This window comes from Cyclopterus lumpus, chromosome 4 (assembly GCF_009769545.1).
Source record: "Cyclopterus lumpus isolate fCycLum1 chromosome 4, fCycLum1.pri, whole genome shotgun sequence".
In the NCBI taxonomy this organism is placed as follows: Eukaryota; Metazoa; Chordata; class Actinopteri; order Perciformes; family Cyclopteridae; genus Cyclopterus; species Cyclopterus lumpus.
Genome location: NC_046969.1, coordinates 5,790,181 through 5,811,032, shown reverse-complemented (window position 1 = coordinate 5,811,032; position 20,852 = coordinate 5,790,181). Strand labels below are relative to the sequence as shown.

At 41.0% G+C, this 20,852-nt stretch overlaps 2 protein-coding genes across 2 annotated transcripts; one reads left to right on the top strand and one right to left on the bottom strand.

The window, feature by feature from the left end:
* Nucleotides 1-349: 349 nt before the first annotated feature.
* On the top strand, nt 350-2,070 carry cfhl5 (complement factor H like 5). Its single transcript, XM_034530337.1, has 4 exons — nt 350-371; nt 755-916; nt 1,275-1,454; nt 1,877-2,070. The coding sequence occupies exons 1-4, from the start codon at nt 350-352 to the stop codon at nt 2,068-2,070; spliced, it is 558 nt and encodes a 185-aa protein (XP_034386228.1).
* Nucleotides 2,071-5,166: 3,096 nt separating this feature from the next.
* On the bottom strand, nt 5,167-10,275 carry aspm (assembly factor for spindle microtubules). The gene is made up of 7 exons (XM_034530331.1): nt 9,703-10,275; nt 9,403-9,594; nt 8,973-9,165; nt 8,089-8,325; nt 5,826-6,040; nt 5,505-5,677; nt 5,167-5,397 (listed from the first exon to the last, which is right to left on the bottom strand). The coding sequence occupies exons 1-7, from the start codon at nt 10,042-10,044 to the stop codon at nt 5,295-5,297; spliced, it is 1,455 nt and encodes a 484-aa protein (XP_034386222.1). The 5' UTR covers nt 10,045-10,275; the 3' UTR covers nt 5,167-5,294.
* Nucleotides 10,276-20,852: the final 10,577 nt, after the last annotated feature.

Below are 20,852 nucleotides of genomic sequence, written 5' to 3'. Positions count from 1 at the left end.
TATATTATTCTGACTATAGTTAACGATCAGAGTCTTGTGTGTTGATAGATCACCACAGACTGGTATATGTCAAAGTTGAGTTAGGATGCTGTTTAAAAAAATGTTTTTAATGGCAACAAATAATGACCCTGTCTGGTTTAACTGTTTATAAAACATAAAGTATAAATTATCACCCACCTCTGTGTTCCAACTTTTTATTCAACTCATTACCATATAAAATGAAAGTTACGTAACTACGGTTCTATGAATCTGTGATGACCGCCAGATGCGGTGCTTAGCACTGGATATCTTCCGTCTCGGGCACACACAGGTCTAGTCTTAATAACAACAAAGTCCCCTGTGACCTCAGATGACCCCAGCCGGGGTCATAAGTAGGCTTAGGATCAGTCCTACGTAATCTTCTCGCGAAATCACGAGATTCCGAGTGACAAAGAATTAATTTTAGGTTTATTAATTTCATTTCATTTAAGACTAATAATCTATTTTGAATACTAAAATAGTTAGCACCCATTAATCATTACAACTTTTTTGGCCAAAAAAGCTTTTCTTTTTTTAAAGGTTATAAATGTGTATATTGTGAGAGTCTTATTTGATAATCAATATGAATGTACTAATTATGGAGCTCCACAAGGTCTGATATGAGAAGAACCTTACTACCTTGTTAAATAAAATGTTTGTTTCAAAATATTTTAATTTAACCAGAAAGCCTGCAGGGTTTGGTAAATAATTCCTAATTTCATTGACTTTGTTTCAGGTTGTGAACAACTTCACATTGACAATGCAGAGATTACCCACAATGAAAAGGACACTTACAGGATCAATGAACAGGTTCAGTATGCATGCAGGAACGATGCTGAAGTAATTTTCACTGTTACCTGTAAGCAAAGAGGCTGGACTGGGATAGTTGACTGTCCAGGTAAGATCATACCGGTACAACAAATATAGTTTTAGGGACAATGTGTGACTGTAATATTTATATTTTGATAGCAATATAAATGGTAAGTATCTCCAAACAACTAAACAATCTAAATTACATAATTCATTTGATCAATTATTATAATAAAATTAAAGAAGGTTGTTAATGAACAATTTCTCCTTCATGCTCTGCTCCTCCCATCAACACAGACATGTCCAATAAGTGCTGATATTGAAGCATTTATTGAGATGTATAGCCTGTTAAACAGTGTTCTCTCTGGCAGTGACGGAAAAAGCCTTTTTGGGACTGACTCATTTATTTTTATATTTGTGTTTTTATTTTGTTTACATTCTTTTAGATCCTTCGGATTGTGAGAAGCCACCACCCATTGCAGATGGAGACACAACACACAGTCTTCTAAACAAATACCGCCATGGAGATTGGGTTCAATATAGCTGTCAGAATTTCTACATCATGGAGGGTTATCCTTACAAAAGGTGCATCAACGGGGAATGGGATGGACAGATGACGTGTCTAAGTAAGTAACAACTCCCAGACATGTTTCATGTTTCATTCTGTGAGGATTTTGCATACGTAAAACTAATATTCTGGTTTATAGTGTTTGCACTCAGTGGCTTGATTCATATTAACAGAATATATCAGTTAAACAGGTCCATTACACAGAGTGTAGCTTTTGTTTAGGTCTTATAGCTACAATCTAAAAATAATTATAATTAAACAATATAACAGTAATCCTTCACAGTTGGCTGGCCAGTAATGATTTATATGTTGAGTATTGTAACACTACATGATCACAATTACATTTGGGAAGAGGTGCTTATCTTTCAAGCTCCAAATATACTTTTTATCCAAGAAGAGCAATAATGATATATGCAGCATGCTGTGTAGTCATCCCCCATTAATACAATATTGTTTATCATTATCTGTTATCATTTGCAGAACCCTGCACTGTGGACAGAGCGGCCATGAACTCACATAACATTACCTTCAGATATAAACGAGACGATAAGATGTATTCACCCCATAATGATCATATCACTTTCGTGTGTACCAGAGGAAAAACACAAGTCGGCACATTGGAAATGCGTCAGAGGTGTGTTGATGGTGTGATGCAACTGCCCACATGCCAGTAAAGGCTTTTAGTTAACTGGATGAAACATGAGCTGGATGGGCAACCAAAGTAAAGAGTTAGACCAGCGATGTCCTGATCCAGTGACTATACTTCAGTGTGGTCGTTTTAATAAAACATATATTTCCACTTGTTTTCTGCCTCTATTCGAATGATGAGAGAGTTTGTCCCATCTGTATGTGCTTAAAGGAACATTTGAATGAGCTGTTTTGGGGAAAACATTTATTCTTTCGAAGAGAAAAGAAAAACATAATATCCAATATATTAATGCAGCACAATAACTTCCACAACTTGGCCTCCTTCCCAATAAAGACAATGCCTGGTCTTAGAAGTTACTTGTTTTATTTTATAATAATATGATAATAATAATAATAATAATAATAATAATATCCAGTTCCTGCGTACTGGTAATTGAAGAGCTGTGTTGATGGTGTGAGGTACCTGCCCACTTGCCACTCAAGGTTTTAGTTCACTAGCAGTGACGGACCTGAGATGGCTGAACAAAAATGCAGATGTTTAACAACAGTACTTATGGACTGATCTTCTCTGTCTACTTCTGTGCTGTCAACTGACACTTTTACGGCACTGACCTTTCCATATTCAAATCACAAATCAAAACCCACCCGTTCAGAACTGCTTTAAATGTGTGGGGACAGTTTTATGATCTTATTTATTGTTTTAATTGTAATTTGAGTTAATTTTACTGTATAATTTTTAGGATATTTTAAATACGTTATGTAAAGTGTCTTTTAGTACCTTGAAAAGCACTATATAAATTAAATGCATTATTATTATTATTTTAAGAGAAATGATTGATATATTTCCTCAAGCATCTGGTTAAATAGAGCAGATACTGTTATGTATCAGTCTGGCCTGCAATGCTGTTCTCAACAGTTCTCTTTTTAAAGATTTATTTTTAATATAAGATAAGAATATTACTTTATTCATCCCCAGGGTGAAATTTTGTGAAGCAGCAAGCAAACATGTTTACAAATAGACAATACAATAAAATATAATAGCAGGGCATATTACATTTAAGAATTTAAATATTAAATAAAAATGAAAGTATATAATATAATGTATATAGTAATATATTCTTAATACAACTTTGTAATCATTAGGGATGAGGTATTCAGTATAGCAGATACTAAAAACATAACAGTGCTGGAAGTAGTAGTTATATGTAAGGTACTTTTAATTTACTTTAGTACTTACATGGTATGCCACACTTTACTCCGCTTCTGTTTGATGACAGCTAGTTACTAGTTACTTTACAGATGAAGATTTAACATTTGAAACATAAGCTTATACAATATGGCAAATTGTTAAAGATTGTGGTTCCTTCTTTCTTTGTCATTCTTTCTTGTGGCCCCTTTAAAAAAAGGTTCAGAGAAATTTCCATTCTCAACTTTTCAATTCAATTCAGTTTATTTTGTATAGCCCAATATCACAAATTACAAAATTGCCTCAGAGGGCTTTACAATCTGTACACATACGACATCCCTGTCCCAGGACCTCACATCGGATCAGGAAAAACTCCCAAAGATGGTTACATTTAAATAGCTGTGTAAGGCTTAAAGGTGCAGTGTGTAACATCTCGCCATAACAACAAACAACATAATGGCAAAAACATTATCAACAGAATGTAACAGTTTTGACATCGTGCCAGGGACGTCTAAGGATTGTGTTGCTACGACGATTAGCATGCTAACCAGCTAGCCCAGGCTGGTCCTGTATTGTCATACCACTTGCACCTAGAGAGGCGCTAGTGAGTCACTGTACAGCGGTGAGAGGTTGTCAATCGAGTTGAAGGTACAAGGTCTGTGAACGTTTAGATAGTTTAAAATATGAAAATATAAATTGTTTCCTCGTTACTGCCTCTTTGTACGTAATCTGAGAGGGATAATAATGACCAAACATTGGTCTCACAGTAAACTCAACGTTGGCTAACATACAGGCCGACTTCACACATTAGAAGAGAGCAGTGTTATTTTACCGGCTATCAAGAGTTCCGTATGTATGTATTCTTGAGCTGCTATTGGTTCTGGCTTGACTATTACATTTAGAGTGTATGGTCCCGCAGTAGAGGGTAAATGCTGACCCCTATTTTTTCATCTAGGTACTACACATTGCATCTCTTGGAGAGGTAAAATGATTTATATAAATTACATCGTTTTCTTTCTCAGTTCCTCTTCTGTTGATCATTTCACAGCCCTTCAGATTCATCCTGTGACCCTGTAGCGGGGCCCGACCATAGTATTTAAAACTAGCTCCACCTCGATCAACTACAACAGTAAAACAATGCCAACACATCACCAATCTGATAATGTGATACTATATCTGGTATGAGGATTTTTAATAGTTTTATTTTTTGTATTGCTGATTTCATCAGCAAAGGATCAGAGTACCTCTCCCAACACTGGCCTGTATGTGTGTACTTATACTTTAGAATAATTCCTGCCATTACCCATAATGTGTTTATTATCTCCTATAAGGTGAAATTCCACAAGGAAAATATTGCATTTAAATTCAGCCCATGTTAATGAACTTTAGGGACGATCCACTGGTAAATTGAGATTTGTCTTGATGGTGCGATGACCTTGCCCTCTTGCCAGTAAAAGCTTTAGTTAACTGGAAGTCACATGAGCTGGCTGGACAAATGTGAAAATGATTAACCAGAGAACACACAGACAAATACTGCAAGTTTTGCATCGTCATCTGTCCCCAATTCGATGTGAGGTCCTGGGACAGGGATGTCGTATGTGTACAGATTGTAAAGCCCTCTGAGGCAAATTTGTAATTTGTGATATTGGGCTATACAAAATAAACTGAATTGAAAAATTGAATTGAATTCATTGCCATCATCTGAAACAATTTAAATAAAACTAATGAAAAAAGTATTTTCTTCTCCTTCTCATCTTGTGTTTCAAAGCGTTGTTGAGTTTACTTACTTAGGTGTCGGGGAAAATAATATGGTTGGGCTTGAAATAATGATGGAAGCTAAGTGTTTCGTTGACCAAACCTGACATTTGGTTGGTAGTCTAAGCCAACGTGTAATTGTTTGTGGCGTCAGCTTCTAACACACGCACGCACGCACACATAAGAAACAAATCCATTTTATTATATTACATGAAAAACATGGAAATGTAAAAAAGAAAACTGAACTATACAAAATGTTTTTTTGAAGTAAAAAAGACGATGAAAATTAAGATTTAAAAGCTGATCCATTTACAACACAATGCAGAGTGTGTGTGCCACCATTTCAATGGCCCTGAGAGGGTCTACAATATCTTTGAGCTTGTCTTTTCTGAGGACCCAATCCGGTGCAAATCTGAAAAACAAAAAAAACGGGGCGTCAATTACCGCCGCAAACACATACAAGCAGTGTATCTCGGACAAATACAGTAATCATGCATACATGCACACATGCACACATACTTTGGCACAGGGCGGGATTTGCGAGGTGTTGCTTGGACTAAGAAGCTTCCATTCATCGATGCGTTCATCTTCTGTTTCATAACAGTCCTTTCGGCGTCCATCTTGTGTTTGCGAGCAGTGAGACGGTAAATACTGCGTATTCGCTCCAATACCATGGGTCGCTTCATAACCTCCTAAAGAAAATGTTAAAAGAAAATGTGCATTACATTTACAAAGCTCTAATAGCCATCCTTTCTTGTTGAATTAGCTATTACAATTGTCTTTGCCTATTGGGATTATATCCAGGAATTAAAGAGTCATGTTGTTGTAGTCGCTACGAACCCCAGCACGGTGCTCGTCTTGAAGGAGGAGAGCGAAAAGGAAGCAGGCCTTGGTGAAGATGCCGCCGCCCTTTTCTGCTACTTTATCGCCGGCCTTCTCCCTGTATCTCTGCAGCAGGTCCAGCAGCGTCTCCACAAAGCTTTCTACCGAATACACTGCCTCGATGGTTATGGATGAATTTACATCTCTCCATTGCACCTTATTAACTTTGCTTCCTTCCCGGAGTCGTTGTGACTTCACGTCTCATAGGGTCCATCGGACCTGGAGGTGTCTGATGCCTGGTGAGCCGGCCTCCCGCGTTGGCCCTGCTGATGCGCCTCGCCCCCCCTCCTCTCTACCTCCTTCTGTTTCATGGATTGGAGTTCCATTCATACATTGTCATATTCATGTAATATGTTTATGTAACTTTGTAATGCTGTTCATTCTGTACACATGACATCTATTGCTTCTGTCCATCCGGGGAGAGGGATCCTCCTCTGTTGCTCTCCTGAAGGTTTCTTCCCTTTTTTCCCTGTGAAAGGTTATTTTTGGGGAGTTTTTCCTGATCCGATGCGAGGTCCTGGGACAGGGATGTCGTATGTGTACAGATTGTATAGCCCTCTGAGGCAAATTTGTAATTTGTGATATTGGGCTATACAAAATAAACTGAATTGAATTGAATTGATGGTCTTGTGGTACTGAGGGAGGACATTTTGAGTGAGTGGAGCAGAGGGAAAGTACAGACGTGGCATTAAACCCATGTCATCACTTGATGAGACTAAGGGGAAAAAAGTCTGGTGTCACAGAACGAAAATAAATGCCCTCAAGATGAATTCTAATAATTTTGGTGGACCCTGCGCAAATCATCTGGCACCATCAGGTCAAAAACTTTTCTTGGCCATTTATTTTAGTTTATGACCAAATACCTGAAAAATAGAATGACATCAGCCTCAACTGTACATGTTGTTTAGTGCTAATTAGCACATGTAATCCGCGCTCTAATAATAGGATTATTATTATACAAAGTGAGGAATCAATAAAACCAAACAAACATTCTGTGAACAAAAGGATGGAGTGCCCAACATTTCTGCAGCTGGAGGAAAATGTTCCCTTTTTTCCTAAAGTCAGAATACTCTATTTCCTTTGCATATCTTAAGTTACTTTTTTTTAAAAGCCTTAATAACCCTTTAGATCATATCCCTGATTATACTGTGCACCTATTTTACCATACAACATCCATCCATCTATCCATCCATTTTCAATACCGCTTATCCTCATTAGGGTCGCGGGACCATACAACATATGTATGCAAAACAATAAAAAAATAAATTAAAAAAACTGTAAAACAGAGTATGAAGTTTGCTTACGTCAGCTTGTACCGACCCATTTAAAACCAATAATAAATATCATGACTTCCATCAATCAATCTGCATTTTACAGCGCGTAAGGAGCGATAGATTCTAAGCCAAGCCACTTTTTACAAACTTCAAAACACAGAAACAAATGGATGCTGGCCTCATGCCCGAACTTGGTTTTGCAGAGCCCGATGTAAAGCATCTGTGGGAAAGTGAGAGATCCGAGAGGATGAGGAAACGCTTTGGCCTTCGCCCTCACTGGTGTTAAACATGGGATGTTACTCTCATGTTAGACAAGTCACTTTGTACAAACTAGTTGTTCGGGCCCATGAGCAGTGTTACTACCGCCACATGAACAAGAACGTATCAAACCGACATGATTTAACATGTCATTAAAATAACAGGTTCTCTTAAGAGTATATGAGGAACACTAAACAATTAGCTTAGCTTAGCATGAAAGCAGGAGGAAGCAGCTCGCCTGTCAACCCCCTTCCCACCAACTCCCCATGCAACGTGTATACGTAATGCAACAGGCTGATAGGACGTCACTGTGCCCTGCAATATGAATGAAAGATAAATAGCCCTGCATAAAATCCTACGTGAAACAGCAACATGTTGTTTATTGAGATATCAAGAGATATCATGTTAAGATAAGATAAATGCCTCCTGGGAAATAAGTGCACATTGTTGTGTGCTCTACATATAATCACATGGATTTGTGTTGGAATATTATGTTAAAATATATACCGGAAGTAAAGAGTTATTTATTTAAATATTTGCTTGGATTTGAAAATGCAGTTCTTTGGCCCCTCCCTAACCGTGACGTAATGAGCGAGACTAAATTCTGTATCTTTATATCTTTGAACCTCGAGGTACAAAGTGCAGCTTTTCAAGCCTAAGGACTCTTTTAGAAAGTTAACTGATCAGACTTTCATTATGTAGTGTGATTAAAAAAGTTAAATGGGGCTCTCGTGCCGAGAAAAGGTAAACAGAGCAGGTATGGGTTGGTACCTTCGAGAGGTTGAGGAGGATCTGGATGGAGTAGGTGATGACGTCTATGCAAGGGACGCTCCTGTTGCAGCAACGGATGAGTGTGAAGATGACGTTGGTGGCTCCGCTCTCAACCAGCCGCTCACAGCACACTGGGGACAGTCTGGTGGCGGTCTCTGCACACACACACACACAAAGGGTCTTCTGTTAGCACTCGCACAAACTGCACCACTGAAAAGACACCTGAGATCACACCCAGTTGTTTTTTTAGATTACACACACACACACACACACACACATTAGAATTTGGGAACACACGTCAACCACCTTCTTATGTAATGACCTCATCTTGACAACACGAGCACTTTAGCCATTACAAGAGGAGGAACTTCTTCCCCCACACTTCCTAAAAAGTCTTCCCGTTTCTCAGTTTCAGTGGTTACAGCTGGGGGTCATGACCTGCCCAGACAATTAGCGGTTTGAAATAACTGGAATAACAAACTCAAGTCCCTGAAACTTGTACTGATGTCTGTTGAAAGTCCGCCACAGCTGTACCAAATTAAATAATGAATTATTTGATTATTATGATAATCCTGGAACTAATCTTTGATGGACTTGAACTTTTCTTGATTAATTGATAAGGAAAATAATTTAGTTCCAGCCCTTTTTACCCCTCATTAATTCTGATATTAAAACAGAGCCATCAGAAAAGGAATATTGCATCATGAAGAACTAAAAATGTCAGTCTCATACCAGCACTTGCTCTGTAAGCCAAACAAAAACAACATCATATGGGTGAATTGCCAGAGATGGCCAACCTTACCGAGGTTTCTCAGGGCCTCGAGAATATAGGAGAAGTGTTTGTATCGAAGGAGGTAGTCCAGTGCAGACGACGTCTTGTTGCACAGTTTGTCCTCCTCTCGGACACCGGCGGAGACTTTGCGTAATCGGTGTCTTAATTTCACCAACTTGGCATCGTCATTCAGTCGGCGGGAGCGATGTCCTCTCCACAAAGCCTGCAGGGAGAGCAGGAAAAAAAATGTTGATAGTTATATGCCAAAAAGGAGGATAGAAATGGTGTATCGACTAAATTAAATGGTATTCGCCTCGGACGTTCAACTACAATTCATTCAAACCAAAGATTACGATGTCACACCCTCTTCTCAAGTTTCCCTACAGAGATCCTGCCCTTGTTCGTCTGATTTGGAAGACATTTTGGTCACAACAAATATACCGTGAGGGATATTGGGTACCTGAGCTTTGACAATGCCTTGTTGAACCCTCTCCTGGCGCTTTAGAAGGAGGAGCCTGCGGACGGCCTGCTGGATGATGGATGCAGCCCTGTGGCGGCGACCTAACCAGCACTTCACCGCTCTCTGGGCGATGAGCACCTTCCTCCTGTCCTCCAGATACCGCCGCCTCTGCTGCCTCGATCTTACCCATCGCTGCGGGGACAAGGAAGGCAATCGTTGAAAGAAGAGGTTGTGCTGTTCGGCGATTCACTAAAGTCTTCGGAAGTGCTTTTCGGCGCTGCGGGCTCCATGTCCCTGTACCTGTATGGCGATGACGGAATGGATTTGTCTTTTGGCCGACTCCAAAGCCCAGTGGGCCCTCAGAGCTCGTTGCACCTTTATGGCGCTGAGATGGTGGAAGTCCGCAGAGGTAAAGCGGCGCCTCCTCTCTGCCGCGGCTCTCTCTCGTACCTGGAACACAGGGGCATGCAAGAGATCCACGTTTTTAGCCAGTTTACTACAAATTAATTGACTTTCAGAGTGAGTCTTCTTGTTCAGTTCTCTGTCTGCAAGGTGCCATCTTTTCTTTTTAGGCAGAATGGGAGAAGTTTGATTTCTCAACCCAGCCATATATGCAATCAAATCAAGTAAATATAACTTCATCTCTTTGTATAAAGGCTTCGGGACAGACAGATATATGTTCGTGCCACCAGGTCACTGTCTTTCAATGAGATTTATACAGCCTATGTCGATGTCAGATCTGGAGAATAAACAGGATTCTCCTCGCATTTGACGGATTATCTGTCTCCTCTCTTCATGAGGTGACTCAGGTCAACGGGGGGGATCCCACAACTCCAGAAGTGATTTTGATCCTGAATTAAATTTACAGTCACAGGTGAGTGAGTTTCACGAGCGCGCTGGCTGAATATATCGACTTAACAAAGAAAGGTTTTACCTGATAAGATGTCACGGTCGGTGGAGATCTGCACATCCAAGTTGTCATTAGGAAAGGCTCCTTTCTATAACTACGGTGTAACAGAATTGTAATCCTTCCGGCCATCGTGGGTTGTCACCCGCCTCAAAGATCAGTGCTGTGTTCCCTTTAAAGGGCCGTTCCTCGCGGCATCTGAAGAAATTAAATCTGCCTAAGACATTTGATGGCGTGCTTCTACACTGCAATCACAGCTGAGTCCAACCTCACCTCCTCCATCACCATCTGGTTGAATGCTGCCTCTGCCAAGGACAAGGACAGACTGGAGCACATTATTGGCTCTGCTGAGAGGGTGATCTGCTGCAATCTGCTATCCCTCAAGGACCTGTACGCCTGCTGAGGACCCCGAGGCAGGTAGGAAAGATTGTGGCCGACCCCTCTCAACCTGCATACAATCGTTTTGAGTCACTTCACTCTGGTAAGAGGCTGCAGTTCATCAGTACCAAAATCGCCTGACACAAAAACATTTAAAAAAAATGTTGTCCCCATCATCAAGCCCCCCCGATTCTATGTATACTTCATATTGTGAACCTTTGCACATCCTGCACAACATACTTATTATAGTATTTTTCATATTTTTATATTGTGATTGTTCTGTTGTATGGTTTTGGACTTTGCTTATATTCTTACGTCCTCTTAATATGTGTATTGTAGCCGATGCACTGAATGTGGCCTCTGTGTAAACCTGATCATATAACTGTAGATGTAATGATATATCGTGGCCACTAGAGAGAACTGTTCATTCACCAATTACTGAGTTCTAAAATACTGAGTTCTGAATTCTGCCCAAAGATTGATTATTGTCAGATTTTAATAATTTACAACATGAAAACAAAGTTGCCCCACATCCCAGGGAATTAATGTGCTGCAGGCTATGGCAGTATTACTACCAAGGGAGTCTCTTCATTAATATGAACTCTTCTACTTGAAATAAAGTGGATTTTCTCAAAATGATGTCCCTTCCCATCAATGATGCAATCACATTTATTTTTCATGGGGATAATTTCATTTTAATAAAGACCAGAGTATATATTTTCATCAGAAGGAGATAGGACACTCTCTGTACATACTACTGACCTTAGAGTAGACATTGTGTCCCCCTCTGGTTATTCTTAGAGAGGTGAAAATCCAGTGATCAACTAATTCAATGACAAAACTGATCAAAACTATTGAATTAATAAATATTTGAATTATGAAAAGTAATGCATCTTGAATACCAACAGCTGGAACGGTGGGGTAAGAATGTGACATTCTTGCTGAGGTTTTCGTCGGTTAGTGTACAAGTTTTTGTGTAAGGTTTTATGTAGTAAAACAGAGCTGGACATTATTATGTGTAAAACACCACATCAAATATATTTAAAACAAACCCTGGTTATGTTACCTTACATTGATAAATACTTGTTGTTGTTACTCAGCTGTTCTTAGTTGTATATTTTAATTAGATTTATCTACATTGTAATTTTTCTACATGCTACTTCAGTCTTCTTTGTGCAATGGCACTCTTCGAGAAGTTTTTTTTTTTTTTGCTGTAGTTTTTGCTCCTTTTCCAAATTGAGGATCTAAAGAGTGTTAAGTCAGACTCATCTCATCTTTGGTGTTGGATCACAAATCACTTTATTGTTTCTAACCTGAGTCTGTGATGATGCTTCACCTGGACTGAACTCCAGAACGAAGAGTAATTCATTAGTCATAGAGGGTCGTGTCAGAGGAAATGGAGAGAGCATCTCATTTGATGAGGCAAGTCTACCGAATAGGTGAGCCGTCACATCCTTTTAGCTTTAGGTGATATTGACTTTTCCACTGGCAGCCCAATTGGGTTGACATTGTGTAGCTGCTCGTACAGCCTTAGTTTAGATTTAACCATTCTGGGTGTTACTGAGACTCAGATGGAGAGATTGACACGGGACATGAGTCTTTACTGAGAAGCAGGTGTTCCTGCAGGTAATGATTCCAAGAGCAGCAAACAAAACCATGCAAGGAGAAGGCAGTGATGCCAAAAATATATAGAAACCAACGGCAGGGAGGCAGAAAAGAGATGAACACACCGGGATGAAAAAAGACAATCTGGCAGATGAACAGGGAAAACAAGGCAGTAAATAAACGAGGTATGCAGGTAGAGAAATCAGGGGCAGGTGAGTAATTGAGGACAGGTGTGGACAATCATGGAGACGAGGAACACACCGGGTGGGAGCTGACATAACAGGAGAGATTAGTATTGCAAAGTGAAACCGGACAAAAAAGTAACGCGCAACAAAATCTGGATTTTGTAATTGAGAAGAGCCCAACATTCATAAAAGATTCAAAAGGAAAAATATCACGGGCTGTGGATGTACGGAAGAAGTCAGTGGCGTGTATGAATGCTGGAACATTATGTAAACCCAAAACAAACCACAAAGACGCGGAGGCCATAAGAAGATGTTGAGGCTGCCCAGCGAGAGAGAGAGAGAGAGAGAGCTGAGCCTGGGAGAGCAGCCCCTTTGAGCCTTTTGCCACTCCCACCTAGGGTTAGGTACCAAGAACCGGTGCCAATATGGTACCGGTGCCTGAGCCGATTTAAATACTTTGCTTACACTACACGATGACTCCGCCCCCGCAGCAGGTAACGATAGCCTATCGTTTATATAGCTATAGCAGCTAGCTAGCCATCAACCTTTTAACGGAGAAAATGACGAAAGGTAAACGGTGTGGCTATATTTCCCAAAATGCTACACAATAATTGCGTGTAAAGGGGGGGGAACACGTCAAATGTAATGAAACATCTGGCAACGTATAACATCCACTTGAAAGCAGAGGGATGCACCGTGTTCGACCGGGAGCGTCAGCCCGTGCCGAGCACATCGGCGGGCAGTCTGGGAGCTCCCTGGCACTGGCGATGGTGAGACCGGTCCCCCTGGAAACGAGAAGACCGATGATGACAACAGCAGCCTTAACTCAGGTTAGTACCGTAACGTTGATAGCAAGTCTTGCATTTATGAAAGTAGGCCTAATAACAACACATGATAAATTAGGCATTATAACCATGTTTAAGCTAGCCAGCCTACCGTAGCTTGCTAGATACTAGCAAACGGCTACCTGCAAGTCAGTGTAACGTTAATGAAACTAGCGATGGCATGTGCAGTGATGCTTCTGTTGCGTGTACATATTTAACATTATTTGTGTTTATATCTTTGTCTCTCCAAATTCAACAGCGACAACATTTGTATAAGATCTGTTCCATTTAATACAATTCGTCAAAAAGACTAATAAATATCCTCCAATGTATTTTATTTATTCAAATTAGTGCATTTCTTTTGAAGTATGTTTATCTAAACACTACTTCTATGTATTTGTGGTGCCAATAAGTCAGTCCTAGAGAAGCTGTTGGAGGATGAGGACCGAGAGCTTCTTCAGGACCACTAAAGGCAGAGCCAGAAGGTCCTGAAGGTCCAGAAAGAGATTGAAAGAGATTGAAATCTACAAAAGTCTGCCTTCAATCCCATCAGGACCAGACCCTGCAGCCTGGTGGTGGATGAAGTCTGCACTTTCAGACACATACCTGTGTGTACAGGCCTCATCGACACCATCTGAGAGGTGTCGTATTTTGCCAGAGAAGCCAAATATGCTCATATTTCTGCAAAAGAATTGCTGAAGTTTGAAGCTGTATACAGTGTGTGTGTGTGTGTGTGTGCGTTTTGTCTTTCTTTATATGTATTTAAGTATACTGTAAACTGTTGTTATTGTTCAAAGTTAAAAAGTTTGAAGCTGTAGTTTCAAGCCACGTATATTGTATTATTTATATTTATAATATACTTTTAAACAGTTAATATATTGTTCAGGTTGAAGAAATAGCAGCTCAGGAAGCCAGATAGGGTGGGATAATATGTATATTTACCAACAGTATTACTTGTTTGCCTGGCCTGGCCTCCCGCCTCTTTGGCCCCGCCTCCTTCGCCGTGCCTCCTGCCTCCGTGGCCCTGCCTCCTGCCTCCATGCCCCTCCTCTCTTCCTCCTTCTGTTTCATGGATCGTGGTTATCTGGATTGTGGTCCATTGGTCCTGGAGGTTTCTTCCCTTTTTTTCCCAGTGAAAGGTTTTCCTGATCCGATGTGAGGTCCTGTGACAGGGATGTTGTACGTGTACAGATTATAAAGCCCTCTGAGGCAAATTTGTGATTTTAGACGATACAAAATAAACTGACATGAATGTATATAATTACATATGGTCTTATGAGCGGACTGTTCTAAAATAACGGAGTAAATGCAATTATGTGACCTCATGAGTGAACAAACAAAATCTCTTTCTGGAGGATTTTAGAAGCAAAATAGAAGATTGTAGAGGCCCATGGGCCTTGGCTTCATATTGATTTGGGAGAGACTGGTGTACACACTACCGTCTCTGTGTGTTTGCATGTGTGTGTGCGTGTTTCCTGGCACCTGTCTTTGGTCCCCACTGACTGGCAAAATGGACAAGCAAGAAGAAACGGTCCATTTTCATACTGCACTTTGTATTAATTTGAACCAAACAGTACGGAGGAGCAGAAAACACCATTTTGATATGAAAGCATATTCAAGTATGAACAAATGTCATATTTGTATCTTCCTGAAACAATAGCATGAGTGGAATCAGTGGATCCCCATTTGTCCTACAGTTACCTTTATTAGCATTTATTGCATTCTTTGTGCAAACAAATAGGAGATGAGTAAAGAGAATATCTACACTAAACACTGTGGCCTCTCCTCACTTACGTTGTCCATCTGTTTCCAGCATTGATCCAAATGCTGCTGAGCCTTCCTACCCTCCTGTAGATGCTGCTCAGATACACACACACACAAATAAATAAATAGTGTATATAAAAACACATTCATATACACATAGACAAAATGACTGGACTTGTTTACACAATTACAATCCACTGGAAAGAGACCACGGACACAGATTTAGAGCTAAAAAGAAAAGCTTGTAAGCAGACCTTCAGTTGGGGACCTTTTGACCATATCCTATTTCCAAGGTCAAGAATTGGAATATATATGTAGCATATAAATGTAGCATATATATGTCTGTTTAATTTGTTGCTGTGGTTAAGACATTGATACCTCTCATTTTGTACCCCTTGTCTTTATAGTTTTAAGACATCATTGTGACACACAGAAAGAAGTAGGACTGAAAACAACAGCTTGTACATCGTGCCTTACAATGTGATATGTCATGCTCGACAAGAAGAGGGCGCTGTTCTTCTAAAGCCCATTGATCTCAGATGTTCAGAGTTTATGGCATCAGCAGATGGTGGAAGCAAAAAAACAGATGGTTGACATCACGTCCAACAATATTTATCCTCTCGAGTGAAGCCAAACTGAAAATAAATGCACACGAGGCGACACACAGGATACAAAGGGCAAACGGCAACATCCGTTTCATGACAGGAAGCGACAGGGTTTTCCCGGAACGTCGGTCTGAATTATCAATAGACGCACTGTGAAATGTGTCGCTCGTATTCAATAATACCCAGAGGGCAGTGGGGCATGAAACTCGGTAGTGTACTCACATGCTTTCTCTCAGCTTTGATGTCTTGGCTGTACCTCATCAGCTCTCCGTACACCTTGTGAGCCATCTCCTCCGCCACCACCTCCCTCTGGCCAGCATAGTCGTTGAGCTCATTCAGTACGGAGTAGAAGGACAGACATGATGTGAACCTGCACGCATGTGAACATGTGGTTATCGAGGCGCGCCGCAAACACGCTTCCTTTCTTGCTCCACGAGTAAATAAAAGCAGAAAAACTGGAAGATAGAAACAATCATCCAATTTTACTCACCTGGGCTCCTCTTCTTTAGAGCGCTTAGGACAGTATTTCTTCATCAAGTTCCTGATGAGAGAGAGAGAGAGAGAGAGAAGCAGACAGAGGTTAAAAATACTGTCTGATATTTTAAGCCTGGTGGTAAGTCAGACACACACACACACACACACACACACACACAATCTCAGTGTTTTATTAAAGATGAATCAAAGATTTGAACATCAAAGCTTCTGCCTGGTCATTCCCTCAGGCTCTGACAATACAGACTACAGTACAGCAGCGAGTTAATGATTTAACTAGAGAGTAGAGGCTTCTATGAGTGTGTGTGTGTGGGGGGGTGTATATGTGTGTGCGTGTGTTTTCAACAACAAAAAAGGAGCCTTCTTGCCGAATTCCTTGTCTGAACTGCATGTACTGTAAAAACATGCATACGTCAACATACAGCTCCATCTTTGATCATTCTTCAGACCTGCAGAAGCAGCACAGCGTGTGTGTGTGTGTGTGTGTGTGTGTGTGTGTGTGTGTGTGTGTGTGTGTGTGTGTGTGTGTATGTATTACATATTCTGAAGGGATTCCACCTCTTTGAAAGCAAACCACTGGGACTCTACTGTTTTTTAATGAGGGTTATTGTGTTGCAACGTTGGGATTTAAAACCAGTAAATTAAATATATCACCACAACACGATTGCCTTCATGTGTGTGTGTGTGTGTGTGTGTGTGTGTGTACCGTAGCTGCTTGGCGTAGTTTTGCTCGATGTCCAGCCTCTCCTTGACGAACTTTGCGTAGCGCTCAAGAAAGTCGATCCCCCATTGAGTGTGTTTGTCCAGATTATCAAACTGGTCCTGAAAAAGAGAGAGAGAGGAAGAAGGCAAGGGGGATAGAGAGAGAGAGAGAGAGAGAATGATTTGTAATTGTGATTAATACCTCTGGATTGGCAACGTGCACATAAAATACACATTTGAAAGGTATCAGCAGATAAAGAAAATGAATGAATAAAAAGTAAAATGGAAAACTATCTTTCCGACGAGAGGTTAGAATGCAGGGTGACATGACTCAGGAGTCTGTCTGCCTGAATGTAAGCCTGTTATTATTCAAACAAATACAACTCACATGTCCTCCTGCCAATGACTCAGCAGACACACACAAACAGACACACACACACACACACACACACACACACACACACACTCAGTGTGTCTATTAGTACGGACAATAAACAAACCATTCAGCAACCTTTTTAATGCAAGGAATAAATCGATTTTGAATGAGACATTTGACAATATGTACGTGCATACTTTTGTAGTCTTTTAGGTGATTGAATTTTCCAAAAGCATAGCTCATCAATGTATTGCTCTCTGGCAGTGAAACACTAGTGGTCACATGTCCGAGCGTATTTGGACACGACCAGTGAGAGCCATGAAGACGGTGTCAATCTGCAGCTTTTATCGGCTAAATCTAAGTCGCTATTTTGACGCACATATGGTACACAAGCGGCTTTATGGAAACTCAAATACAGGTTCACAGAGACCCATCAAAAGGTGGCGATGAGCACACACACCCTTGAAATCATACCTATGATCCAAGTGAGCTGCCCCAGCTGCCACTCTGTGTGCACTCTGTTTGTGTGTCAACACAAACCAAGGCCTGGATAGAGGTCACCAAGGCCTGGGAAGGGGTCACCAAGGGAAATACGAGACAGCTGACCTCCTTGTTTGTGAAGTTATCATCTTCTTCAATTACTACAGACAGCATGGAGGCTTTTAAGCAGCCAAGCAGCTTTATAAAGAGTGTGTAGGATACAGTAGTTGATTTGGTCCAACAATTTAATTTGGCAGTACTCCAATTCCTTAATTTCCACCTAAATCAAGTGGACGATTTGTTCCAAATTTGAAATGTTCGCTCAAGGTGTTTGAGATAGTGTTCACGAGAGTGATGTGCATAATGCCTCCGGCCACAGCTGTCGTCAGAGTGGAAGGCATAACAAGTCACCATAGTTTATATGTAAATTCGGTAAAAAGACAATCGCCAGGACAGAAACATCGGTCCGATTGGTCTGATAGGTCAGTGCACAATGAAACCCAACAGCCCCTCTTCCAACAAGAAAGTGCCTCAATGTCGAGCTGAATGAATGACGTGAAACACATTTGCAATTCATTTGGATTTTCCGTCTGATATTTTCCTGTGTTTGTGCAGCCACTGTGCATTGAGGTCCACCCGAAGTGATTCATTGAAGCTTATAACTCGGGGGTCTTATTTACACTGGGATGGGGTCTTATTTCCACTGGGATCTGGAGGAGAACATTCAACTGAACAAGAGAACGCCAGCAGTCAACAAAAAGAAGCCATTGGACAAAGAAAAAGAAATAGGACAAAATAACCACAGAGACCAAACAAAAGGACCCCAGCATGTTCAAACAAACCAGTGGTGGCGTGAAACATGGACTGGTGGAGTAAACAGCACCCACTGGTCTCTGCGAGGCCCAATGCAACTTTTCATTAGTGATAAATTAATAAAAAGATCAGAGTGGTGCAAACAAAGCTGCCAATCTCAAGCCTATTTTGTAGTTCAATCACAAAGATGTAGCCGTAATGCAGCCACGATGTGAAACAGGGACCAAGAACGGCAGGATGTTGCACTGAAACATCTCTGGATGCCTGTTTTCAGTTCGGCCGTTATCATCTGCCTGCTGCCTCTCCTCCTCCTTTTAGCCAGTGTGTCTGTCTGCTTGCATCAGCCCGTGTGACGGGGTCTATGAATAAGTAATGGTTAATGAGCTCATGCTGTAGTTTGTGGCAGGCTGAGAGCAGACCGGCTCACCGGGGAAATGACAACATCTCTGTGCTGCGGCTCGATGTCTGTCGGCTCGATGGGAGAAGAAGCGGGGGGATGAAAAATGAGGAGGATGGTTTCCACTCAGCCGGCTGATTCTGGGAGTTACAAGCTGGCCTGCACTCAGTCACCCACGCTGCTGCTGCAGCACCTGCACAGAAATGGATCCGGTCTCTTCAGAGTCCACCGCCGTCTTTTATTCTCTGACATTCAGGCCGTTCACTCTTTGTATGTCAGATAAGCCTGGTGCCGATATTTTGGTAATTCTATAGTTTTTGACAAATATTCTTGTGACTTCACACTTCTTGTGTCACTGTGACTAAAGATGAACTCTGGCTTTGTCCACTGCAGCAACCAAAAAGATTAAAAATTAAAATGTAAAAAAAATAACTTAGCTAATCGCTTGGTTCACTTGGCTGTTCATTGACCAGAGCAGATAGACAAATAAGAGGTTCAAACCCAGGTACAACAAACACTGACAGAGTTGACCGTTAATGACAAATAAATGTCTGGTTGTGTACATTAAAGTCATTCAAGTCCTACAAGTCACTGAATTACCGCAATTAATTAACATTGTATAATACATATTGATTTATCAACTAAAATGTTTTTCATTGGGATCATTTTCGCTAGATAGCTAGAGTGATGCAACTGTACAAATGCCCTGCTTAGTACGTATATTGGACTCTGAATGAATAAATAAATGTAAGGGCTCCTTACCACAAACACATTATCTGAGTTAAGAGCAGCAGCCGAGTATCAGTTGGGCTTTCATTTTGGCTATCATAATTACACTGTGCAATGTTTATGTGGGCACACGCCTAATTGGACACATGCCACGATAATTGGTGGACAATCATTTTTGTTTCCTTTCCAGATTCAATCGCCACAAATGGGTCACAGCTCTACTTCTGCGAGGCACCCGCTGAGAAACCCACTCTGGTTATAGGTAGCTCCATAGTCAGAAACGTGAAGATAGGGAAGCCAGGGACCAAAGTCATATGCATCCCGGGGGCCAGAGCGGGCGACATTGAATCTTGTTTAAAACTGCTGGCTAAAGATGAGCGTAGTTACAGTAAGATTATAATACACGCCGGCGGTAATGACTCCCGACTGCGGCGGTCGGAGGTCACTAAAATTAATGTGGAATCGGTGTGTACTTATGCCAAGACAATGTCGGACACTGTAGTTTTCTCTGGCCCTCTCCCCAATCTGATCAATGATGACATGTATAGCCGCATGTCGTCATTCAACCGCTGGTTGTCCAGGTGGTGCCCAGCAAACAATGTGGGCTACATAGATAACTGGCAGACTTTCTGGGGAAAGCCTGATCTGATGAGTCGAGACGGCATTCATCCCACTTGGGATGGAGCGCGTCTCATTTCTGCGAACATGGCGAAGTTGATTAGCGGACTTAATCCATGACCCAGAGTTCAGATCAGGAAGCAGAAGCAGAGTTGTAGTCTTCCACCCTTCTCTGCACTTCCATTCGAGCAGTTACCCACCCTTAACCTTAACTCTATAGAGACTGTGTCTGTCCCACGGCCACTTAAATTAATTAAATCAAAAGTAACCAGAAGAGGAGTCATACAAAATAACCTCATAAAGGTTAACATCACTACTGCCACAGTGCAACAAAAGAAGAGAATTAAATGTGGACTCCTAAATATTAGATCTCTGTCATCTAAAGCTGTATTAGTAAATGATTTAATATCAGACAATCACATTGATTTATTGTGTCTTACTGAAACCTGGCTGAGGCATGAAGAATATGTCAACCTAAATGAATCAACTCCTCCAAGTCATATTAATACTTACATTCCTCGAGGCACCGGCCGAGGAGGTGGAGTAGCAGCCATCTTTGACTCAAGCCTATTAAT